Source organism: Periplaneta americana, chromosome 2 (assembly GCF_040183065.1).
Source record: "Periplaneta americana isolate PAMFEO1 chromosome 2, P.americana_PAMFEO1_priV1, whole genome shotgun sequence".
In the NCBI taxonomy this organism is placed as follows: domain Eukaryota; kingdom Metazoa; phylum Arthropoda; class Insecta; order Blattodea; family Blattidae; genus Periplaneta; species Periplaneta americana.
This window is the reverse complement of record NC_091118.1, coordinates 178,844,230-178,872,096: the sequence shown is the minus strand read 5'-3', so window position 1 is coordinate 178,872,096 and position 27,867 is coordinate 178,844,230. Positions and strand designations below refer to the sequence as shown.

General features: G+C 35.7%; 1 protein-coding gene across 5 annotated transcripts; it reads left to right on the top strand.

Annotated features, from left to right (window-relative positions):
• The first annotated feature begins 836 nt into the window (after positions 1–836).
• Positions 837–27,494, top strand: LOC138694878 (juvenile hormone acid O-methyltransferase-like). 5 transcript variants are annotated; one of them, XM_069819036.1, is made up of 6 exons: positions 5,418–5,509; positions 11,620–11,787; positions 14,691–15,061; positions 22,035–22,167; positions 24,984–25,128; positions 27,082–27,494. In XM_069819036.1, exons 3-6 carry the CDS (start codon positions 14,694–14,696, stop codon positions 27,258–27,260), a joined length of 825 nt encoding a protein of 274 aa, XP_069675137.1. In that variant the 5' UTR covers positions 5,418–5,509; positions 11,620–11,787; positions 14,691–14,693; the 3' UTR covers positions 27,261–27,494. The 5 variants fall into 5 exon arrangements, with proteins under 5 accessions (XP_069675136.1, XP_069675135.1, XP_069675137.1 ...); XM_069819035.1 differs by lacking the exons at positions 5,418–5,509; positions 11,620–11,787 and adding an exon at positions 837–950; XM_069819034.1 differs by lacking the exon at positions 11,620–11,787 and having other exon boundaries at positions 5,382–5,509.
• The last annotated feature ends 373 nt before the right edge of the window (positions 27,495–27,867 follow it).

The following is a 27,867-nucleotide window of genomic DNA, read 5'->3' as shown; positions in this document are numbered from 1 at the left end:
ACCCCTTCTCATTCTTACAATCTTTCAATGTAAAAATTCCTACTTTCAGTCGGCCTGGGGAGCGTAGTCGATATAGCGCTGGCCTTCTGTGCTCGAGGTTGAGGGTTGGATACCGGTCCAGGTCAATGGTATTTAAGTGTTCTTAAATGCGACAGGCTTATGTCAGTAGATTTACTGGCATGTAAAAGAATTCCTGCGGGACAAATTATTATTATTATTATTATTATTATTATTATTATTATTATTATTATTATTATTATATCATTTTCCTCTGTCTGTCAGCAATTTAACACAAACTCGCTGGGTTGTGCAGAATAAGCATTGTCTTACATTCCAAGACAGACAACAATCCTTCCTTTTTTCTCACCATTTGTTAGTATAGCAGTGAGCGACACAACAGCCACGATAGGAGCTGATTATCTACTGTGAAGTAACAGTCAAAACTAAATACACTACAATAAATTAATACTCTCCTAGCTAATCCTTCTCCTCCTACTCGCGAAAATGTTTTCTTCTCGCATATTACTGCTTCTGAAGAAAAGGAAGGTTCTTAAAAGCATTAAATCCAAAGTACAAGGCACTGATAACATAAGCTTAGTCTTTAATCCACGTTTGTTTATCTGCAACTCTGGAAAACAGCTTTGGTACGTCCACTTTTTAAAGTAAATTTACATACTTCTGCCAAAGACTATAGGTCAGTTTCCATTCTTCCTGTTTTATTTAAAGTCCTTGAACGCAACATTCATAAGTAGTTATCGGACTATCTAATCAAATTTAACCTTTTAGACCCTTTGTAATCAGAAGAAGATGATAGACGACATTAAGATATATAGATCGTATGCGAAGACTAAAAGGAAGGCAGAAAATAGGAAAGATTGGAGAATGCTGGATTTGCAGTGAAAAACCTGCCCTTGAGTAGAAAACTGTGAATGAATTGCTGATCAAAACAGGTAAGATGGGATAAACATAAACTTCGATTTTTACCAAAATGAATTATTATTCAACACATAATTATTAATGAAATAATCTTATGCTAATGTAACAGTCTCCGTACAAATATTTATAAATTTGTCATTCTCTGAAATTATTTACCCGTTTATAGTTTATGAATAATATTCAGTAATGTTTGAGTATTTATTTATTTATTTATTTAACCTGGTAGAGATAAGGCCATCAGGCCTTCTTTTCCCCTCTACCAGGGGATTACAACTACAATATTATGAATACAATTACAATTATAATTACAAATAATATTAAATTTACAGATACAATAAAAATCAAAGTACTGAAAGATTAACTGATTAATAAAAGCTAGACAGTTTATTCTAAAAGTTAAGAAGAGAGAAGCATTTCTTTTATTGATTAAGTAAAAATTAAACCTACTCTACGGAGTAAGAAAATGCTTAATAAGTTTGCTTTTGAACGCTACTAAATTCCGACAGTCTCTGATGTCACTAGGTAGGGTATTCCACAAGCGCGAGAGCGAGATTGTGTATGATGATGAATACGATGATGTGTTATGTGTTGGTATGGCTAGTATGCGGCTATTTTGCGTGCGTGTGAAGAGATTATGATATGATGACAGGTAATGAAACGGGAGGCAAGCTAGGTAGGTGTAGAAGTGTGAAAGACTTGGAAAAGGAGAAGAGAATGAAAATGTCTACGTTCGTTAAGCCGTAGCCAGTTTAGAGTTTGGAAGGATGGGGTGATGTGGTCAGCGCGACGGACATCGCAGACGAAGCGAACACAAGAATTATGAACACGTTGTAATCTTTGTGACTGGTTGACAATGAGGTCAGTCAGCAGAATATCACAATACTCGAAGTGAGGCATTACTAGTGTTTCCACTAGTATTTTCTTGAGTGATGGCGGAAGAAATTTTCGAATGCTGTTTAAGGAATGTAGTATGGAAAGCACTTTTTGGTAATATGGGTTACTTGGTTATTCCAGTTTAAATGCGTATCAAAGTAAACTCCAAGGTTTTTAACACAGGAATCAAAAGGGATTATTGTGTCGTTTAACTTGACTGGAAGAGCAGGAGTAATATTGCATAATAGACGTTGATGTCCCACTAGGATTGCTTGTGATTTTCTTGCATTGAGAATCCAACCAAACTTTATGGTATAACTGGTTGGGGAGGAAGTATTAAATCACAACTTTTTTCGTTGTCCTTGAATTTGGTCGTAGTTGTGTTAGTGCACGACTTATGTGTAACCAAAAAATAATTATCTCAAAAAAGAAATCTTCTACGTTTTCAACCACAAGTATTCTTTTTATTTCTCAGTGTTTAAATCCAGAGTGATGAAACTTGGCTTACTTATTCATTAATATCTCTGTTGTGAAATGGAGCGTTTGATGGACTGTATTCAGCATAGTTTTATTGCTAGAGAATTATACGTAAAGCAGTATTTTTTTACAAATGTTTCTCAAAAGCTGTTGCTTACCCAACTTTTTTCCTTCAGAATTTTATGTTCTTAATATCGAACATTGTGTTACTTGTGAGATTCAAACCTGTCTCCGGACAGTTGACTAAATAAGAACAATGTCGAACAAATCTACAATTTATATTTGTTGAGCTTTTCATAAAAAATCGTTGCAAGTATAAAGATGACGTACTACATTTCATAACACTAGGCGAAATATGTTACAGTGAGAGACGTATTCTAGCATAATATCATCTCCTAAAATATTGGATACTTTTTTAACACTCTGTAGAGAAAGAATTTACCGGGCCGCAATCTTTCAAAGGTTGAGAACTATTACCTTAGTGCAGTGATGTCAAAGCAAGCACATTTTTCTGACCTTGACATCGTGCGCGGGCAGCAAGCGCTAAATATGGAAAGAGTAAGAGTTGTGTATATGAATAAGCAACCTGTTGGATTAAGAAAACAGTGGTGCACAAACTTCAAACGGAACGTGAAATTTTATGTCGTTATTTTATATGGCTTCATTCTGTTTAATAATACCTATATTATCTGTAAAACAAAAGTACTAATACTGATTTCTTAATATTGCACTTGTGTTTTAAATCTTAATAACATAATAGAGAGTTAAGAAGGAATATTCACTTAAATTCCATAGTAGTATAATATTATACTGTATTAAGTGGATGAAACACATCATTCATAAAGAAAGTGATATTCCAAAGAAAGAGATTGAGTATGAACATGATAAGTTGGAATTTATATTGATGGTATCTTAGGCTTACAAAAGTAATCAATAAAGTAATCAAAACAATATTACAGTACAAAGCAAAGTTACCTAGGTACTGTATCTGTTTTAAGTGTAACTAATATTACATAACAAAACTCTTATCGCATTATGCTTTTAAGGTGATATTTGTGAGCAACTTCCTATCATCAGAATATTAAATTATTTTCTCGAAATCTGCTGAAGCTATAGAGCTGACATTTTTACAACACATGGACAAGTATCTTTTGCTTATGATGTAACAGTAGTTGCTTTGTTAATTTATTTCCTTACAAACAATTTCCATGCGAATATTTTCAAAATGTTCAATACACTATCTTCAGTAATACGTATATACGATATATTAGATTTACGAAAACATTCTGTAAGGCTACTAAATAAATAGGCCTATACCTGAAAATTTCACTTTTATATACCAAAAGTTGAGAAAATATTTCTTTTGAATAAAAAAAAATCAAACTTGTGAAAAATGAGCATTAAAATTAAAACTTCCATTCTTATAATGCACTTATACTTCTCAGGCAAATCTAAAAATTAACATGAATACAGTTTTAATAAGTTTTCTTCCCTTCATCTATTGAATCAGTGGTGGCCATCCCTGAATATAGCTCGACCAAGCGGCATATACCACCTCTTTCGTCTGTCTCTTTCCTTTCCGCTGTAAAGCGCTCAGGCTCTCCTGGGCTCTAAAGCGCGCGCTTGCTCCTGTGGGCATCAATTGATATGCCTGTCTTAGTGGAACGTTCATCTACTATTTTAACATGCGTTGCTGCCTCGCCCGTGAGCCTTCCAGTCAGTATTTGGATGCGATCAAAAGTGCCTCGCAGTGATTAACTCGTTCCGTTTGGACTGTTCGTTGGTAAAGATGCTATCACGCAAGCCGATATTAATTGCCTCAATTGCCGCGCACTAACTGGTGGCTCTGGATGCTTAGTGTTCTTGCCTCGCGAGGCAGCCTCGCTTCGTGGATACGGGGCTTAACGGCTACGGAGTAGAGATTACGTGGGTTCGTCACTCATGTGCAGCTAGAGACGCCATTTCGTAAACTCAAGCTTCGTGACTGTATATAGTACACTGTGAGGCCATGTTTAATAGCTTTCGATTGTTGTTATCCAAGGCCCCTTATAGACGATGTCATTTGTTTTTATTTCAGTACAGCGCCTTAGATGGCGTTGTTTTTGTAATTTTAAAACTCATTCATCTCATTAAATATCAGTCCTATTAAACTTTTGTATAGAATAAAACTTATCGGAAATTATTTTTAAAGAACCTTTTGTTATGTAAAATTTTTCATGAAAATTAATAATAAGAGAGATATTTCGATTTATTTAATTCAAGCCCCCTTATAACCCCCCTTTTAAATAATGTATTTTGAATATCTTATAGCCTAAAATCTAAGTTACAACGAACTTAATTTATATTCCAATTTTCATATAAATCGGTTCAGCCATTATCGCGTGAAAAGGTAACAATCATCCAGACAGACAGACATACAAACAAAAATTTCAAAAAAGCGATTTTCGGTTTCAAGATGGTTAAATATACATGTTAACACCAATTATTTTTGGAAAATCTAAAATCACCAGAAAAATGTTGGCTACATATTTATTATTAGCTTAATATATAGATGATGTACTGATTAAACCGTTTAAACAATAACGCCATTGGTTACCAGTACTTATTTTATGTATAATCCTGTCTGGAAAACTGTATTTTTATTTTGTAATTATTTTCCAATGTTTTTCCGAATACTGTAGCATTCATTAAATTTTATTCTATTACTCAATACAAACAACTCGTTCGCAGGTTTACTAACGTGCGTTCTCAGTTCTACTAACGCTCTTTCGTAGCACCACTAACCAACCACTAGTGGCGCTGCTAAGTCTGAAGGGACCCTAATGTTTTCTATCTTGAAACTATCTGCTTAGAGATTTTTGTAGCATCATAAATATCTATCGAGATACTTATTACAATGAGACAGCGTAAATAAACTCATTTTTAATATAATTAACATAAAATTACATAAATTTAACGTGGCAGAAACTGGGTCCATATTTCAAGAATTGTTGAATAATATGTTTTTACAAATTGAGGAAAGCAGTACAAAATAATGTTTCTATTTAACTTTCCTGCAATACAGTATGATGCAGATCAGAGGTCAGTAACTCATATTTCTGTACTGCAAAGGCATCTGACGTCAGTATGCACTCAGATTTTATAGCTGCAACACACGGCCTCGTCATAATACAGCATCTAGAGTACAGGACAAGGCCTACTACAACCTCTTGTGTTTCATCTGGTGAGAGAGTTTTGTCTCGAATTTATTGTGACTACAAAAGCGAGAGCAAGGTCTATAAAACTCATCATAACATTGTCAGTCTTCTACAAATCAGACAGGACTACTTTTTTCAGTCCTTGTTTTGACTTGAAATACTAGATTGAGGCAGCCTCTAATTAAAAATCTGTGTTGACTTTAATTAGTATCTGTTGGTTAAATGCATATCAATATTTAAGCACGGTAGGTCTATATTGACTGGCTTTCGACAAATTTTATCAACTTTAAACTCAATCATCGAAAGTTTGATTCTTTGTTAGAGTGCTATAAGGCTAATAAAATTATTTGCCTGCGATAGTATGAAGTTCAATTATACGCACTGTTAGCAGTCTGTGAAGTGAGCCTTTTCAACACCAGCGTGTGAGTGAAGGTATCAGTTACGTCCCCGTAAATATGTTGAACAAAAATTAATACGTCAGTTGCGTCTGGGATTTTTTAAATATTTACTTCAGTTGCGTCCGGGGTTTTTTAAGTATATACTTCAGTTGCGTCCGGGGTTTTTTAAGTAAATACTTCAGTTGCGTCCGGGGTTTTTTAAGTATATACTTCAGTTGCGTCCGGGGTTTTTTAAGTATATACTTCAGTTGCGTCCGGGGTTTTTTAAGTATATACTTCAGTTGCGTCCGGGGTTTTTTAAGTGTATACTTCAGTTGCGTCCGGGGTTTTTAAGTATATACTTCAGTTGCGTCCGGGGTTTTTTTAAGTATATACTTCAGTTGCGTCCGGGGTTTTTTAAGTATATACTTCAGTTGCGTCCGGGGTTTTTTAAGTATATACTTCAGTTGCGTCCGGGGTTTTTTACGTGTATACTTCAGTTGCGTCCGGGGTTTTTTAAGTATATACTTCAGTTGCGTCCGGGGTTTTTTAAGTATATACTTCAGTTGTGTCCGGGGTTTTTTAAGTATATACTTCAGTTGCGTCCGGGAGTTTCAAAATATATACAGGGACATTATTTTATTTTTACTAACATTTCTAATATTAACCTGGCTATACCTTTGGATCAACGATTAAGAACCGGAAACACGTTTGCTACCCCCTTTCACGACTGGAGTTCGATGATACTGGTGTAATATACAAACAAATCACTTTACTAGGTGTAGGAGGGAAGAAAAGTAGTTCATCCATTTACGTAAACTAGGAAATGCCGCAATTTTGAGTTTGATAATTTTCATTAGGTTTTAGTTTAATCAAAATACAGTACAGTATTAACAATAAGTGTTTTTACTCACGAATTGAGATGTCCATGCTAACGTATTCACTATGCAGTGCATATTATACTGTCTACAACACATTAGCGTACAATATAGAGAATGAAGTTAAATTGAAAAATAATCATAATATGGATATTTAAACACATTTTTGAAAATGGTGGCCGTTCATTTCGATACAGGCTTCAGTTCTAGTGTGAATATTATCGCAATATAGACTATTGTACCTAATTCCAATTACCAGGTTCGTACTTCGTATCAGTAACTCATGTTGAAATAATTCTGTACCTACTCTATAAAAGAAACCTTACGTACTGTAAATTCAATCTTTACTTCTGCCCGATCCGAAAAGATAAATTTACTCAGACATGCTATCTACTGTCCGTCCCAGTGGTTGCGTCGCAGCGTCGTAGAAAGGGAGAAAATCACGTGACATTTAATTACTTAACGAGGCCCTTTTATTTAAGTTATTTTAAACAATTGTATGGGTATAATATTACGTAGACATCCAATTTCTAACAGAAATTAATGTTCTCAGAAAAGAGCTAAGACAGCCCAGGCACTAGCCTTTACAGAGAGGCGAATAGAAGCAGGTGGAGGAAACCGGGATGCGACGTAGGAAAATGGAAAATGATGCAATATTGAAAGTTCTTTCGTCACTGGAAAACGTGAACATATTTTTGGAACGTACTGTTTACTATAACCGTAAGGTTACTATGACTGTATATGCGGTCTTGGATTTGTGTGGAGGACGGTTGAACTTCATTAGTAGAAGGGGTGGGAATGAAGTACATTCAAAAACTCAGGTACAATAAAAATTGAAGTAAAAGTAAAATGATGTCCCTATACTTCAGTGCGTCCACAGCTACCTGCCTGTGTAGGATGTTACCTTAACTTTTTAAAACTTAATATAATCCAAGAACGCGTTCTGCGACAAAACAAAACCAAGCACTGTATGGTACGCATTCTGAGACAAGACAAAACACCATATATACCACTCGTTGTCATTCTACTTCCTCAAAAAAAGAGGAAGAGTTACGAGAAAGGTCTTAATTACATAATCAGTGCTTGTGTAAAAATCCATCTGAAATTTTCCCTCTCGCAAGTGTACATAGATAGAACTGGGGACGGAGCGAGTAGAACTGTTCAGTAACTCGGTTCTACCGGTTTAATGTGCTTGGCGCGGAGCACCGAAGTTACTCGGTTAACCGTAGCCGTTACCGGTCAGTTCAAACGTTCAAACAGAGTTCACGTGTTTCACTTAGTTCTATTAGGCAACGACGTAAGTACTATTTATTGTACTTAAATATTTTCTGCTGCAGGACAAATTATTTCCGACAGGAGATCATCCTTATCCTCATTGGGATTCATCCTATTTATGACATGTCAAGTGGGCCTAATGAACACTGCCAGTCTGTAGGCCTACATATTACTGTATTTATTATTATTATTAAAGTCCAGGATAACAGAGAAGGTTTGGGATTGAACGGGTTACATCAGCTCCTTGGTTATGCGGATGACGTGACTGTTAGGAGAAAATCCACAAACTATTAGGGAAAAAAAAAGAGAATTTTACTTGAAGCAAGTAAAGAAGTAAATCCCGAAAAGACAAAGTAGGCCTACATGATTACGTCTCGTGACCAGAATATTGTACGAAATGGAAATATAAAAATTGGAAATTTATCCTTTGAAGAGGTGGAAAAATTCAAATATCTTGAAGCAACAGTACAGATATAAAATGACACTCAGGAGGAAATTAAACGCAGAATAAATATGGGAAATGTGTGTTATTATTCGGTTGAGAAGCTTTTATCATCCAGTCTTCTCACAAAAAAGCTGAAGGTTAGAATTTATAAAACAATTATATTACCGATTCTTGTGTGTGGTTGTGAAACTTACACTCTCACTTTGAGAGAGGAACAGGAGTTAAAGGTGTTTGAGAATAAGGTGCTTAGGAAAATACTTGGGGCTAAGAAGGATGAAGTTACAGGAGAACGGAGAAAGTTACATAACGCAGAACTGTACGCATTTTATTCTTCACCTGATATAATTAAGAAATTAAATCCAGACGTTTGAGATGGGTAGGGCATGTAGCACGTATGGGCGAATCTAGAAATGCATACAGAGTGTTAGTTTGGAGGTCGGAAGAAATAAGACCTTTAGGAAGGCCGAGACATAGATAGGAGGATAATATTAAAATGGATTTGAGAGAGGTGGGATATGATTGTAGAGACTGGATTAATCTTGCTCAGGATAGGGACCTATGGCGGGCTTATGTGAGGACGGCAATGAACCTCTGGGTTCCTTAAAAGCCATAAATGTTTTATTATTATTATTATTATTATTATTATTATTATTATTATTATTATTATTATTATTATTATTATATTAGAGTGTTTGATTAATATTGAAATATGTTTAAAAAAAGAAGTGCATTATATTTTTCTATTTGTGTTTGTTGGATTTATCTTACCTCATCAGTCGTTATTTCATTTGTATTTATTTCTGTGATTTATGTTACTTAATTACTTTAATTTATCAATAATATTACTCATCACTAAAGAGAATATGGTTGTATGAAAGGCTAGTCATATTATAAACATTATGTTCTTCAGTTCAAGATTCTATGTTTTATTGATTATTTTATCCACTTTCCGTAATAGTAAATAATCCTCTGTGTTATTTTTAAGTGATTTAGGCAGCGTTTCGTGGAGCCCGTTTCCTTCTATCTTCTTTTTTTACTTAGCTTCAGCGTTTAACGTTTACCTCACATGTTAATTTACTAGCAGTTAGTATTATAAATATAATTTTATCAATTTTATTTCTTCTGTCATATATAACAACACTGAAGTAGTAGTAGGGTTTAAGAAGGGCGCGTCAGCTACTATGGCTATTTGCGCCCTTATCTAAAATTCTTAATATAACAAGTACATAAATAATATAATAATCAGTGCTAAAATAACTAAAAAGCGTTGTCACGATAAAATGAGGCACACAAATGCAGTAGACATAAGGTGATTTCTACAGAATCATAAAAGTGAGCAGTTCTACCACACTAGGTGGTATTCAACACGAACAAATAAAACAATAAAACTAAGGCCACCAGAGATAACTTGTGAATCACATTTTCAAACTATAAAATTTTATAAAATATTCGGATGTATAGAGTCCTGAATATCAACAATGTAAAATCAAATATAAAACAACAAATGTAACCTCCGGATGTAAAGGGTCCGGAGGATAAACAACACTGAATGTTAAGTAGATTAAATGTTATGTTTTTATTTAACGACGCTCGCAACTGCAGAGGTTATATCAGCGTCGCCGGATGTGCCGAAATTTTGTCCCGCAGGAGTTCTTTTACATGCCAGTAAATCTACTGACATGAGCCTGTCGCATTTAAGCACACTTAAATGCCATCGACCTGGCCCGGGATCGAACCCGCAACATTGGGCATAGAAGGCCAGCGCTATACCAACTTGCCAACGAGGTCGACGGTTAAGTAGGCCTTTCATATAAAGTAACTCCGCAAATACCTGTAATCACGCAAATAAAATTTGCAACCGTCATTTTGCAATGAAGAGCACCTTTTTCTCGTCAATTGGCAAAGCGAGACCGCTTTACTAAAATGCTTTTAAAACACGCTTGGTTTCACTTTCAAAGTATGTCCTAAAATCGACTCAATCTATCCAAATTTTAAATCTGCCGCCACAAATTTGTACTCGGTACAGCACTCGGATCAACCGAGTAATGACGTCACAGTACCTGCTCCGAACCAAATCGCTCCGTCTCCAGCCCTATACACAGATATTGAATTACCTATTCATCTTGCAATAAAAACAATTCTTCGATATTAATGTTACTATTTTTACTTTTTAGTGCCTATATACCTGCCTATTTCAACCAAAATAAATGCCTAAATATCCGGGCTCTACTTATAAGCAGGCTTCGAGACTTCGAACCCAATAGAGCAGTTCAGTGGGAAATCCGCATAACGGCATACTGAGTATAGTAGTAAACCGTGCAGTGGGTGGGGGTACTGTAGAATGAATGCCAACAAATACGCAAAGACGGTTGCGAAATTCAAGAAACTGGCACACACTTCCTCTACCTCCAGAGCCAATTGTTACTAGATGGGCTACATGGCTTAATGCAGCTATTCCTATTATGCCAAATACTCCCGTACAGTTGTGCAGATAATCAACACATTGAGTGACGACAGTTCTGCAATCAGAATAATTAAAGCTCTAGATTTGAAGGTTCTGACGAATAATTTGGTTTAATACAAGCCCATTTTCAAACTGTGTCTGAAACTATTACACGGTTAGAAAAGTCAGAGCCGGAAGCCGGAAGTAGTTGAGGACATGACACAGAGAATTAATGAGACACCAAATACACCGGTTAATGAACGTGTAAAACAGAAGTGGAAATCAATTTTATGTAAAAATATCGGATATGGAACATTGTGTAACATAAACAGAAAATTAGTGGACATAGAGTCAGTCACCCGAGAATAAAGGACAGTCTCTTAGAAACTGCAATGTTAGGTATTTTTCGTTTTGCTCCTATCACGTCATGCGACGTAGAGCGCAGTTTTTGACAGTACAAACTGTGTTTGGCAGATAACCGAAAAAGATTTACGTTTGAGACACTGAGAATGTATCTTGTAGTACATTGCAATTCGGTACTGTAAATACACTTCCTAAAGAAGACCAATAGGATAAATGAAGAAATTGAAATTGTTACATGTTTATTTCCACAATTAATACTATGAATAATTAAACACAAATGCTTATAAAAGGAGAATAAATGCTTTTCACATTCTTTTGACATTGTCATCGTGTAACGTATATTATTTACTTTCAGAATGTACAGATGTGTGTGTTCCCCATACTACCGTACTCTACTCTAAACATCAACGTTGCTACCTCAACACATCTCTACATTTCACTACCTGCAGCGAGTCAACAACCTATAGTACATGCACAGTAAACTTATTGTATCGGGTCCCAAGTCTCGAAGCCTACTTATAAGGTACAGTGACTTGAAACGTGTTGATACAACTCAACTACTTCAAGACCGCAATGAAGAGTCCCTGCGACTCAATATGGACCTTACATATACTGTTGACGAGAAAGTTGTTAAAATAATTAAGTATATTATAAATTTATATGATAAGCATGCTCCTATCAAATCTAAATGCGTAAAAACGACACAAGCAAACATGGATGACTGTTGACATACGTAGTTCGATTATGACAGAAACGCTACATACAGACGTTTAATAATGACAAGATAGAAATCTCCTATAATTATTATCACCTCTTACGTAACAGAACTACTCAAGCTATTAGAAACGCAAAGCTTAGACATTTTCTTAACGTCTTAAAGGTGGGACCTGATTCTTCCAAACTGTGGAGAAATTTAAGGACAATTAGTTCAGGAAATTCTAGAACTCAGGTAGACAGTGTGCCAGTTTCTCTTGACGAACTAAATGACCATTTCACAACAGCACAGTCACAGACCTTGGATACGGTGGACAAACAGATATTGCAACGGGTTACGGAGAATATATGTTCGCGAATGCAGTTAGATAATGTGGCAACTTACAGTATATAATCACAGTCTACTATATACCGTCACGAAGCTTGGGGTGATTTTTTGCCAACGAGTTGCATTTCTCGCGATAGTTGCTAGCCACTTGGAGCGCTGTGAGTACTAGGAACAATAGACTATGTCACTGCCATCGTGATCTAATACAGGCCATAAGGCAGGCCATGTGACTCGCTTAACCCGATCACGAAAGGCGGCGTTTCAACCATATAAATTAATTGGAATGCATAAAGAGTAACATATATTTCTCTAAAATGTAGTGTAATTGCATTAATAAAATTTAAAACAATGATTAGGGGACACTTCAGACATAATTCCTTGCGAGTTAATGTGTAATATTATTTTTTATATATTATTTTAATGTATCGAAGTACATATAATATTTCCATGCAGATATTCTGCGTCATCATACGATGAAAGAGTAATGGAACGGAGAAAAATTCTCTCCGGCACCGGGATTTGAACCCGGGTTTTCAGCTCTACGAGTATCAGCATTTTTCTCCGTTCCATTACTCTTTTATAATATTATTTTTGGTGTGAAAATTACGTTGTTTGTGTATGTGATACCTGCCTTTATTTCGATTAAATATTGCGAAATTCTTGTACATTCATTTATGCACGATTCAATAATTTTCAGTTGCACCGCACGAATATTTAGATATGTTGAAATTATAGGTTATGTTTACTGTACCAGTTGCCCCCTTCTGTCTAATTTTAGTAGTCTCCAATGCCCTGCCACTACATATGTATGTTATAGGTTATGTTTACTACATTTAACTTATATTCCTATATTCGCAATTATACATTATAATTAAACATAATGTCATGTATGACACCCGTCACATTCTATTTGTCTATATTTTAGTACTACAATTGAGTACGCTATTTATCTACTACCTAAGAGACGAAGTAACACAATCGTAGTACACTAATTTCATAGGAGTGGTATAATACAATAATTTGAATAATAATATGGCACAAGGAGACGTTTTTAGTACTATAAATTGTAAGAAAAATAGGTTAGAGCTATCCTTCTTCCGAAAGATCCAGGAAGTTGAGTTTATAGAATATAATATATATTTTATGAAAATAATATATAAATCTTATGTATTTCATATTTCAATAGTGGAAGGAAGGTGCTAATTTTTTCAAAAGAACACGATATCGAAAATACAATACATTTTATCGTCTGCTAGGGAAAGAGTCTGTGATGAGGCGATAGTAGCATCCTGGTGGTGAGCAACTATCTATGAATGCATATTTCAACTGTTTACGTTTGCATATTTAGTAAGTATTAAGCTTCGTGACTGTATACTGGCTGTTCATTCCAAAGTGTGTCATGACGTCACTGTTGTTGGGTCACCGATTTGAAGCGAGTTTCAGCTTATATGTTAGAGAAGTTGCCTATTATTTAAAGCGTTCTTCAATCTGAACTTGAGAACGTGTACGGTATAACTTGAACGTCGTAGCAACAGATGGCGGTCTGTACGGTCTGTGTTTTGATCCGGCAAGTCGTACGCAGGGTATTTGTTATCATCGGTTGCGTAGGGTAACATTCCACAACACAAATCAAATGCTCCGTGTCCATGTTGACCAGACGCGTATACTGGTTAAAGGGTTTGGGCTACCGCTGACCCTATTATTACACAAAATATATCTAACAATTACTTTAATTTTAATTACTATGGTAAAACTAATAATACAAAATTATTACATTATGTTATATTATAAACTTTTTCTTTCGCAATTTCCTTGGGCTACCGCCGGTAGCCCCGGTAGCCCGCAAAATACGCCCCTGATGTTGACCGTCGAAAGTAATGTCAACAAATACGTAAGTAATCGTCTTAACCCTCTCCCCATATCCCGACAGTACGTATTTCCAAACAGTTCACATTCCTGCCACTACCGGCGTTACCGTACGTATCGGTACGTACCAACGAGTTAGAAAGAGAAGGTACGTACTCTTTAGAATGAACGCCGTACTTGCTAGGCAACTTCTCTGCCTCATAGGTTATACACCTCTGCGGAAGTGTAGGAAGTTTGAATTCTCTAGGCTCATCGGCTAGCCACATGACGGTATACAGCGAGCCATGACACACTTTGAACTGAACACCCAGTATAGTAGACTGTGATGTAATCTTCAAGAAGTTACTTTGCCGTTAGGCAAGTGACGACACAGTTCTATCACTTCAACAACCATAGTCTTATGAAAATTTGATATATCTAAAGAACTAATACACGGTTATTAAAACTCCCGTTATCTCGCGCCACCTTGTATTAGTTTTAAATTCACACGATTTTGATAAATATCCTATTCTTTGCAGAAAATGTTAAACGCAGAGGCGTTCTCCAGGGAAAACCATCTCACAAAAAGAGATGCTGAACAAATCTTATCTGAATACATGCACTTGATGACATGGACATCTGGCGAGCGGATACTGGATTTGGGATGTGGCCCAGGGACGAACACTGTAGAGGTTCTGCTCCCTCGTCTACCTGATGATTTCCAGATTCTGGTGGGAGCAGACGTATCGCAGCCCATGCTGCAGATTGCCTCCAGCAAGTACAAGCACCCCAAACTCAAGTTCTTACACCTGGATCTCAGCGAGGACATACCAGCTCATTCCCAATTCAGGACTCCAGGCTTCGACAAGATATTTGGCTTGTACATCCTGCACTGGATTCCTGACCAGAGGTTAGAGAACACGATTTTATTTCTCTCACAGTAAAACGTGTGCATCTTTTCATAGGACATTTCATGAAATTTGCGTAACGTAAAATAAAAAAAAAAGAAATCACTCTGGCCTCTCCCAGAACTCTATACCCACATATTTAATTCAGTCCCATGCAGTAATTATTGTATTGTTAATACCGCTACTTTTCAAGATATTCTAATATAGGAGCTAATGTATAGTTACTGAAAGGAAAATTGGGCCGTTGGAATATTCGAAGTCTCAGATATAAGGCGCTGCAAATGATCGGAGAACACAGAGCACAGGTTTACAAGACAACACATAATTTAGTTACGGTATGTAATTTGACTTCACTTGATATTTTGTTGCAACTCGCTTCGAAACTCACTTGAAAACTGCGAAAAAAATGTTGATCAGTTGTAAATAATAGATAATAATACAGAAATGTATTCTTATTAAATGTGAAAGAAGACAACGTCTCCCTTGGGTTGAACTTTTTTCTTTCACTTATTTCTGCTTTATTTTGAATGCTGTATGTATTTTTGTGCGAGATCGTGCGTATTTGCTTGGTTTCCGCACAAAACCAATCCGCGGAAAGTCTAAAATTCCACATTCAGTGTTCCCAACCGAACACACACAACAATTTCCCTCTTCTTACCGCGTAAGTGACATATTGATTTTACTGCTTTAGGCTTTTAACATATTATTTTTAGAGACGTTCAATATAGTAATAATTATAAATCGGAAACTTACCACTGCAATTTCACCTAAATTGCACTGTTAATTATTGTTTTTAAATATTTGCAAAAATTAAGTAAACTCTACAACTCCACTAAAGTTACTGCATTCGTGATGCAAGTAACTTTAAGGAAGCCGTGAAAAGATCAACAAGATTCCAGATGCCGATGTTATTACTGCAATATGTTATTATAAATAATATTGTTAAAATATTAAAATGAAAAATAAAACATTACATAACCTTATCGTTTGTTTTAAGTTCGCATTTATGGACTGGGAGGGGGGGGGGGAAGACAGACGTATATCACGGCCTGCAGGAGTATAGTAAATGCAGAAAACATTTTAAAGCAACAATGTTGAAGATAGATATTTTTGTTTTGCAAATTTGCCGTCACTGAACAGAAACCAAGATGGAGATTTCATTGCAACTAATTAGAAATTCCTCTTTCAGGTATGTGATAAACGATCTTCGCACAAAATAATGTACGATACACGAGCGGTGTGTTTTCTTTCAATTCTCGGAAATTAAAAAAGCTTGACTACGTTTCGCTTTTTCAAACTTTTCCTCGAACATGAAAACTTCAACATACCGCTCTTGTAACGCATATTACTATTGTATCTATCGATAAAACACTGTACAGTTGCATGGCTCCTATTTACAATTTTAGCTATTTCTCGGAGAGATTTTCCCTTTTTGTAATGAAAAATCATCAGTTCTCTTTCTGCTCTCGAAGGCTGACTTCTTTCATTACCCATGACGACTCGACTGTACGCGTCTGTGCTCTGCAACTCCCCACCACAAACTAAGTATTCTTTGTTCAGTGCATACGCAACACTAACGGACATAGTACCTTCCCCTAAACTATGAATTCAGAGCTGTATGAGTTGTATTTTCACGAGGCTTATCAACATCGAACTATGACATCTGTGTAAATTTAGAAATAAGGTAAATGACAGTGGCGACTTAAAAATACAATGTCCGCGGCTTTTATTCTGCTAGTAAGATGTGGAAATATGTTAATGCCTACATTTCTGTTTATATAATAACTAATTGTTATGATGGTGTATGAATTTCACTTTGAGTCACTGTAATTAAACACATGTACATTTTACTGTAACTGTTATTATTATTATTATTATTATTATTATTATTATTATTATTATTATTACATTGTTATCTTTATTGCTTTTAATATGTAATATTTGCAATGTATTTTATACTGTTTGAATGGAAGAGAAGGCCTTAAGGTATTCACTCTTCCATTAAAAATAATTCAATCAAATCTATACTAATAATAAATCTGTAGCCAAAATTTTTCTGGTAATTTTCGATTTGAAATTTTTGTTTGTATGTCTGTCTGTCTGTCTGTCTGGATGTTTGTTACCTTTTCACGCGATAATGGCTGAACGGATTTCGATGAAAACTCGAATATAAATTAAGTTCGTTGTAACTTAGATTTTAGGCTATATGGCATTCAAAATACTTTATTTAAAAGGGGGGGGGTTATAAGGGGGCCTGAATTAAATAAATCGAAATATCTCGCTTATTATTGACTTGTGAAAAATACTACATAAAAAAGTTTCTTTAAAAATCATTTCCGATAAGTTTTATTCTTTGAAACATTTTGATAGGACTGATATTTAATGAGATAAATGAGTTTTAAAATTAAAATCACTGCCATCTAAAGCGGTGTAATAAAATAAAATACTAATGACTTCGTCTATAAGGGGCCTTGGTCAACAACAATCGAAAGCTATGAAATATAGCCTACAGAGAATGTTTCTGTGTTTGTATGAAGTAATATCGGAAGCTAAATTAACCGATTTATATAATTAATTATTAGTTTTTCTAGATGGACATATTGCTATAATGTTATTACAGTAACTTCTGAGTGAATCGAGAACAGGTAATATTAAAATAACTTCTTATGCACAGAAAACCTGATAGGCTATTCTGAATATTCGTTTCCTGTATTTCTTAAAATAATGTTTATGTACATATTAAATTCTTATTGCACCAAACGAGTGGCCTCTGGACCAAAATGATCGCATTTTAATTATTTAAATACAATTTAAATTAAATAACATATTAAACGATTTATCCTTCTATCAAACACGAATGTTCCCTGGATCAAATGTCCTATTTTAATTATGTAATTACTTTATATTTATTTCTAACGGGTGCAGCGGAGCGCACGGGTACGGCTAGTAATTGAATAAAGAATTTAAATTGTAGGAAAGATCATCGCAGTGTCATTATTTATCACTAGAATATATTGTGAATGGTCTGCGGGGTCTAGTTTTGAATCATGAATACGTCAACCTCACACAATCAAGATGCAAATATTCCGTAATACCATGCGATCAGTTATGCTTTCCCCCGCGGCGCGGGGTTTTTGCTATGAGCGAGTTCCTACTCGATTGCCGCGCACTGGAGGGGATAGCAAGCCTGCTTGCTTATTTGTTGACCTTGCTGACTCGCAGTCATAGCCCAGCTGTTCCCGTGTGTGTGTGTTATATTTTCACTTCTTAATTCGACAGTATACATAAAGTGTATTATGCCTCGTGAGTTTACAATGGCACAGTGTGTCTTTAATTATGATTCATATGTGTTAATTCCCTGTATATGGAACAACTAGTGAAAGTCAGGATAGGAGAAGGAATATCATAAAGAAGTATAATTATTGGGAGAGGAGTACGTCAAGGATGTCCTTTATCACCTATCCTGTTCATCATCTACTTGGAGGATTTAGTGAAGAACTGTTTTCAGAACATGGGAGGAGTGATGGTAGGAGGAAGAAGAATAAAGTGCATAAGATTTGCTAATGATATGGCGTTGTTAGCAGAAGAGGAAATGATAGTAAAGGATATGCTACTGGAGCTAAATGACAGCTGTGACCAGTATGGGATGAAGTTAAATGCAAATAAGAAAAGGGCATGGTCATAGGGAGAAAAATACAGAAGATACACTTGCGAATTCTAAATGAGGCAGTACAGCTTCAAATACTTGGGGTGTACTATAAGCAGTAACATGAGCTGCTGCCATGAAGTCAAAAGGAAGGTAGCAATGGCCAAGAAATCTTTTCAGAGAAAAAGAAGCATCTTCTGAGGACCTCTGGAAAAAGAACTAAGGAAGATAGTGATGTACTTTGTATGGAGTGGGCATTGTATGAGGCAGAAACATGGACATTACGACGAAGTGAAGCGAAGCGAATAGAAGCATTTTAAGTGTGGATATGAACAAGAATAGAACGTGTGAAGTGGACAGACAGAATAAGAAATGAAGCTGTGTTGGAAAGAGTGTGTGAAGAAAGAATGATACTGAAACTGATCAGGAAGAGGAAAAGAAATTGGTTGGGTCACTGGCTGAGAAGAAACTGCCTACTGAAGGATGCACTGGAAGGAATGGTGAACGGGAGAAGAGTTCGGGGTAGAATAAGATACCAAATCATAGACGACATTAAGACATTAAGATATATGGATCGTATTATAAAACGAGAAGGAAGTCAAAAAATAGGAAAGATTGTAGAAAGCTGAGTTTGCAGTGAAAGACCTGCCTTTGGGAAGAACACTAAATGAAATGAATGAATGTGTTCACTCTGTCAGGTCGTGAAGTTCGAAGACGGTTTCAAGAAAGATTCCCGGGTATAGACGCTCTAGGTCGTAAAACAGTCCATAATCTTTATAATAAATTTCAATAAAATGGAAATGTTCAGCCTAAGAAACCAAAAAAAGCAGCGTAGGGTTCTCACCGAAGAACGATTGCGTGACATTCGTGATCGTTTAGAAAATCCTCCTAGAAAATCTCGTTGTCTTGCACAACAAGAGGAATTTCATATGGGTCTGTGCAAAAGGCTATTAAATTATTGCACTTCAAGGCGTATAAAATAACTGTGGCATATGCTCTTCAGCCAGGTGACCCATTACGTAGGCGGATATTTTGTAAGTGGATTCTGAAAAATGTGTACATTGGACAAATAGACCCACATTTAATATTCTTCTCGGACGAGGCGTGGTTCCGTCTCCATGGTTGTGTGTGCATTCAAAACAATCGTTACTGGAGTACTGACAAACCTGACTTCGCCCATGAAGTGCCTCTCCATGATGACAAAATCGGCGTATGGTGCGCCATCTGTGGTGAAAGAATCATAGGATCATTTTTTTTAGAATACAGTTGATCCTGTTATTTATGTGAATACCATAATAACCCTTTTTTTAGAGAATTAACCGATAGTGAGCGTGATTATCCATTTTTTTCAACAGGACTCTCACACTGCGAATATTTTCATGAGAGAAATTCACAATGTGTTTCCACAAGAGTGAGTTATTAGTAGGGATTTGTGGCCCCCACGGTCGCCCGATTTAACATCCTGCGTTAATTATCTCCGAGTTAAATTAAAAAATGCCGTATACAAGACAAAACCAGCACACCATACAAGAACTCAAAGATAATATTCGTCAGGAAATTGTCCGGATTTCTCAAAATGAACCACAGCGAGTGATTAATAATTTCCTAACGAGATGCCAACAATGTGTAGAGAATGAAAGCGGGCAGTTTCAACACCTCATTTGATAATTTGGTAAGTAACGAGTCTCTTAAATTTCTTTGTGTATTGTTGTATGGTTTGTTTGTCTGTTTCTTTATTTGCTTGTTTTACCTTCTCGCTAATCACCCAGACCCGGCTCTGAATAACCGGCTGAAGAGCGGCGTAAATTTGTTTGTGTATTGTTGTATGGTTGGTTTTATTGTTTTACGCTCCAGCTAATCACGGAGACCCGACTAACTGGTTAACCGGCTGATGAGCGGCGCGCTCGCCCATAGGCAAAACACTCCGGCGGAAAGCAAAACTGATCGCACTGTAGTAACCTGTGTAGCGCCTGAAACATGACATTACGCCTATATAGTGTATGAACAACTAAGTTTATCTCCGTACCCCCTGGGACAAGATCCCTAGTCTATACTAATAATAAATCTGTAGCCGAAATTTTTCTGGTAATTTTCGATTTTCCAAAAATAATTGGTCCTAACATATATAATTAACCACCCTGAAACCGAAAATCGCTTTTTTTGACATTTTTGTTTGTATGTCTGGCTGTCTGTATGTTTGTTACCTTTTCACGCGATAATGGCTGAACGGATTTCGATGAAAATTGGAATATAAATTAAATTCGTTGTAACTTAGATTTTAGGCTATATGGCATTCAAAATACATTATTTAAAAGGGGGGTTATAAGGGGGCCTGAATTAAATAAATCGAAATATCTCGCTTATTATTGATTTTTGTGAAAAATGTTACATAACAAAAGTTTCTTTAAAAATGCGATAAGTTTTATTCCTTGAAAAATTTTGATAGGACTGATATTTAATGAGATAAATGAGTTTTAAAATTAAAATAACTGCCATCTAAGGCCGTGTAATCAATTAAAAAACAAATGACTTCGACTATAAGTGGCCTTGGACAGCAACAATCGAAAGCTATGAAAGATAGCCTACAGAAAATGTTTCTGTGTTTGTATGAAGTAATATCGGAAGCTAAATTAACCGATTTGTATAATTATTATTTCACCATTGGAAAGTGTAGTTTCTCTAAATGGACATAATGCTATAATGTTATTACAGTAACTTCTGATATAATATAATATAATATAATATAATATAATATAATATAATATAATATAATTTAAGTTATTTGAAGGGTTCAGAACCATAGTGGGCCAAGCGCCATTTACTGAATACTTAGAAAACAAGGGTTAAAATTAAGTTATTACCATAATTAAATGGAAACCTATAGCAAGTAAAATAAAATATACACATTAAATCTAAATGATGTCAATCTTCATTAAACTATGGTTGCATGTAATAAAAATTAACAAACATGTTAAAGGAATTGTCATTGCACCAAATGAGTGGTCTCTGGACCAAAATGATCGCATTTTAATTATTTGGATCCAATTTAAATTAACATATTAAACGATTTATCCTTCTATCAAACACAAATGTTCCCTGGATCAAATGTCCTATTTTAATTATGTAATTACTTTATATTTATTTCTAACGGGTACAGCGGAGCGCACGGGTACGGCTAGTTATAACTAAGATATTAAACTTGTTGAGTTGTCACATTAGACATTGTTGAATCGTTGAACACTTGACGTTAATCAACCTGTCTTAAATTTGGTTGATGAAAGTGGTCTTCGATTTCTGTTCAGGACTCCCTGTTTCCTGTCTGTTTTCAGGCGAGCTATAACTAATATATACAACATGCTGCGACCTGGAGGAGAGGCTGTGCTTAGCGTCGGGATAAAATCTAATGTATTAGTTGCACTTAGTAATCAAAGCAAGAAAGATGAATGGCAGCCTTATGTAAAGGTGAGAATCGTTTTTAATAGTACGCCTATAACCATGCATCACTATAAAAACATTTATTTCTGTTGCTCACGGTCAAATTTTTCGTTAAATTTATTGTTCATTAAATTTAATTCAGTTGAATTGTATCAAATTCCTGTTGCTCATAATCATATAATGGTAAAATCGATTTTGGTTTAATGTTGAACATAACAGTTCCTATTTTCGTCAAATATTGGATGACACCAACCAATCAGTGAAGCAGGTGTGCGATAGCAGCGCTATCTAGTGTGCAGATTTTGAAGTTCAAACATAAACATTAAACATGGCCGACTATGCGGAACCAACGGGCTAGCTTACTTCTAGCTCGTTGAGTGGAACAAAGAAATTGTGAGTATTTTACTAGAAGAATGACAATCATAGATTTCAATTGAGTAAAACGGAAAAAAATTCAGTAAACGGTTATCTCACTGACAACAATACCTTCAAAATACTAAAAAAAGCAGATTTGTCTGTATTTGTCGAATGCGTATCTTCAAGCTTATGAAAAGGAACTTTTCAGTGCCAATAATTTATTTTGTGTGCACAAGGTTTCAAATTTGCAGAAAGAGGTAAGGAAAGGTAGCAGTGTTCTGAAGTTGATCAGAGAAAATAGTACAAAATATTACTCATAGGTGGCAGAACAAAAAGACTCGTGTCATAATTAGGCTTCGTATTCCAGCTACCAATAAACTGGAATGAAGTTGCCTCATTCTAAGTATATGTGACGTCACAGCGCAGGTATAAGTACGTTCGTACACAAAATAGTTGCGCATCCTCTGCCCTCTTTCTCCACAAAGTGAAAACCGGGACGCAATTATAGTGAATAGTCTTATCGATCACTGCTCTTACTAGTCGTATTATTTAAATAACTACAGCTTTGTTGCTGTTTGATGGTTCATTGCAGAGGTAAAAAGCCTTAGGTAAGACGCTCAAGCGTGTAATATTGCAGGGCATAGTTGAGGATATTTGAATTAATATTTTCACTACATGTAAGTTGTGTAAAATAGATGTAAACGTGACAAAAACAGTGCGCTGAAAGACACTGCAATACCAAAAGACACGAAAATTGTGTTGAACGCAATCAAAAAGAACCAGTACCATCAAAATCTCAAAACTATGAAGATATTAACTCGACATTTAGCATGGAGTTGTGTAGCCTACCATGTTGTTCAGTGCCAACATTCCAATTATTAAATTAAATAATTTACATTTTAGTAAATTTCTAGAAAAGTACACATAAAATTAGTGGGTTTTCAGTGATGAACGACATGCAATATCCTAATGAAACATGAAAAAATATCAGACAATAGGAATATCTTGTACTACATCATACACCAATAACGTCATGTGCTATTGAAGGAATTTCTTGCAATATAAAATAATTTCTAGTGACATCCGCATATGTTCAAGTTCCGTAACTTACGAATGCACGTTATTATTCACTGCAAAGATCACGACGAAAATGAACGTCAAGGCTCAAGCATGTGTTACTACATAGCTTCAGAATGTCTGTACTCCACGAACACGCAACGACGAACTGTTTGTTTATAGCCTTATCCGTTGCATTACCTGTGTTCGACGTACTATATATCCAATGTGTCTTTAACTTCAGTCTTTAGGTAGCTGGAATACTAAGCCTAGTCATAATTAAAGGTAGGAATTTATACCACAACTTGAGGATATTAGGTTAGTTGTGTTTAGACTATTACAGGTTTTCATAAACACAGGAGTAAAATGACGCCAAACGCCAAACAGCTCTCGGCCAGTGCGTGCGGGACTGCGCCGTTCAAGTCTAGGCGTGTGAAAATAATTTATTTAATACCCTCGAAACTTATTGCCGAGCCACTAACCAAACAATGCCGAATCCCTCTTAATAATGCAAGGTATTTTCTCAATATTTTTTTTCACATTTTTACAAATGAGCAAAAAGCCTAAAAGTAAGTAAAATCAGATTATCTGTCTCTCTGTGTACAATAAAAATAAGGATTACTTCTTAACATAACCTACCAAATGTCAGCTTCAAAATGAGCTCTCGTTCAATGTTCTGCAGTAAATGGTTCCAGAGTTCTGAGCGCTGAAAGAGGCTTGTTTTTATAAAATACGCTAAATTTGTCGCTCAATAATACGAAAACCGTTTGACTTTCGATAGTATATTTTTGAAAATGCACTCTCCTCAGCACCTTGTATAAATAGGGAAAAAATTAGGGTATAAAAAATGCGAGGTTTTTTACTGATCGATTTCTTATGGAATAGCCCTCATGTATTTGTCCGCGACGCAAAAATCATTTTCTGGTTAGTCACTCATATCTTCAGATCACGTGACGGGAGTCTAACCCTTTCCACACTCCTTTCCTGATACTGCTCCCAGCCGCTAAGACACCTTCAGCTCTCATGCGATTGATCAGGCTGTAAGCTCCGCCTTCCCATCACCATCAGCGAACCTCGCGGACAAATTATTTGGCGACATCTCTAACTAAAGGCGATACGATCTTCAATATATTTCACGGGCTTACGAATAATGGCTGGTTCACAATAAACCGGAAACGGAAACAACAAAAACGAAAACGGAAATAATGTTAAAATGAATGTATTTAAATGTGAGCATTCACAATAGTTAATTGTGAATACTCACATTTAAGTACATATATTTTAACAATATTTCTGTTCTCGTTCTCGTTGTCGTTTTTGTTCCCGGTTTATTGTGAAGCATCCTTAATAGTGTAGGAGTGCATGCAGTTCTTTCTTACCTAATTTGAGACCGGTTATATTTATTCAGAAAAATTTTATGACTGTTTCAGGACTTAAACATTCCAGCACCCTATCAGCATTCAAAAGACCCTGTTGAAGATTTGAGAAGCCTCTACAAAGGTGCGGGGTTCGAGATTGTAGACATTAAATGGAGGGAACTTTCTTACGATTTCAAGCTCACTAGCAGAATGAGAGGTGAATGTTTCATTAATTCATTCATTCATTTATAGTTTTCTGTCCAACGACGAATCTTCCACTGCAAAGCCATCTCCAATCTTTCCTAATTTCTGCCTTCCTTCTGGTCTCAGCATATATGACCCATAATAATATATTAATGTTGTCTGTCACCTAATATCTTCTTCTGCACCGTACATTTCTCCCTTTCACCATTCCTTCCAGTGGTCCTTCAGTAGCCAGATTCTTCTTAGCCAGTGACCCAGCCAATTTCTTTTCTCTTGACAGCTTGTTGGCTCATTCAATTAATATGTTTTTTTTTTCTCAACAGAGTTTAATCTATTTCGACGATTTCATAAACAGCAACTACCCACTCATCTTTTCAAGAAAAAAGTTTATCGCTGATTGACATATCTTCTCACAGTACAATAGTATAAAAGAAACTATAATTAACAAGTCTTACATTTGTTATATTTCGGTGATTCAAACATCTTAAAAATCTGCAAACAATACCCTTCAACATGCTTTTTTCCTTACTGTAACTACTTTTTGAGTTTTTATTATTAAGTATAAACAATGTGAAAATATTCTGCGTTTTTGAAAGTTTGCGTAAGTAACGCCTTGTTCCCTTATTGGCTGACAATTAGGAACGAGGATTGTGCCACTTTTTAAGATTGGCGCATGCGCAGACCAACGGAGTTTACTAAGTAGTTCCCCTATAGTAGCGATTCATTGGCAATATACAACACGCTTTAATTCTTTCGTGAAACAGAAAGATACAGAGTGATTTATATAGAACTGACACATTTCTTTCATTAATTGTTTCAAAACGAATTGTGCTAGCGACAACTTATTATACCTAAAATGTAGAGGAATTTTGGGAGATTATTTACCTCTGTAGCAAATGTTGAAAATGTCCTCCATCCTGCATAAGGCACAACTCAACACGTCGTTCCATGTTACTGGTCACTCGTTGGAGGACTCTGTTGTCAATAGTTTGAATCTCCTATGTGATGTTGTGCTTTAGATCGTACAATATCTGGGGACGTGTGGCGTAAACCCTGTCTTTTAAGTAACCCCATAGAAAGAAATCCGGCGTTGTCAAATCCGGAGATCTCGGTGGCCACAGGTGCCTGGAAATTATTCGGTCGTCAAAGAAACTTGCAATTAGTTCCATGTTCATTTGATGTATGGCATGTAGCGCCATCTTGCTGAAAATATCCTTGACTCAGCTCTACATCGTCCAGTTGCTCAACAAACTCCATGAAAATCAGTCGGTACTCTGCAGTGTTCACAGTCTGGTTAAAAAAAAATTGGCCTCACTATTCTCTGTGCGGATATTGCGCACCAAACTCCGATTTTAACCGTGTTCATAGGTGCTTCTTGGATGACATGTGGATTTTCGATGGCCCAATGGCGTGAGTTCTGTGAGTTCACATAAAGAGTCGTTGATTTAATGTGTACTGCATTTTCACGTTGACACAAAATGTCGGAAACAGCTGCCAACAATAGGAATAAAACATAAACATCTGCGCATCTAGTGCTACCAACAATAGGAATAAAACATAAACATCTGCGCATCTAGTGACAAGGAATCGAAACTCCAGAACATTCTGCTTAATTTGGTGCTAAAATTGGGTCAGTGCTGCCAACAATAGGAATAAAACATAAACATCTGCGCATCTAGTGACAAGGAATCGAAACTCCAGAACATTCTGCTTAATTTGGTGCTATAATTGGGTCATTGAATTAATTTCCAACGGAATAATTAAAGAAAGAAATCTGTCAGTTCTATATAAATCACTCTGTACTACTCCATACTTTACAACATCTTTCGTCAGTAATTTGTAATGCTCACTATACCTCTGTGGAATAGGCTCCAGGCCTGACATAATTATGGAATTACTCTGCCGTTCTTCACGTGAACTAGTGTTACAATATTATTACTCACAAATGTTTCTTTTTTTTTACCAGATTTAATGATTGGAATCAACCCCTTTCATTCCAAGATACCAAAAGAGCTGCAGGACATTTACATAACCGACTTTCTAATGGAACTAACGAAAGCCAAATTCAAAAAAGAATTCATCGATAACGATAGCATCACTGAAATAAAGTACGAACAAATCGGTGCACTGCTCAAAAAAACATGAAGTTGAACAAACAATAGACTATAGGTTGTTTTTGTGTTAGTGAAGTCAGTTTTGCTTGCCTCATGTGGACTGGTGTTCGTATTTGCTATTTTTGTGTATGATACGTAAACTTGAGCATCTAATATAAATGAATCTCATTTATAACTTTAGAAATGATTTATCTAGTTTGGAAAATGTACATGGATAATCAAATTTGGCATTACAATATAATAAAGAATATTATATTTTGGGAAAGCTGTATGTACAAATTTATTACTAAACTTATACACCAGAATTAACATTATTTGTGTTCTTTATTACAGTGACAGATAATATCTTTGTGCAGGAGTTCTCAAACTCTGGTACGCGTATCCCCAGAGATATGCGGAGATTTGGTAGTCGGTCGGTATGAAGTCATGAATGTAACATGCTATGACTTTATCATTATTTATTATGACATCATGGTTCCAAATGGAAAGAAACAAAGATTTTATTCTCAACAAAAATGTCTTTCGTGGCATAAACAAAACAAACTTAATAGCGCCTGCCATAGAAAATTCAAATAATTAAAAGTTCAAAAACAAAACAAAACGCCACGATTCAATATTTAGTACATCTTCCTCCCATC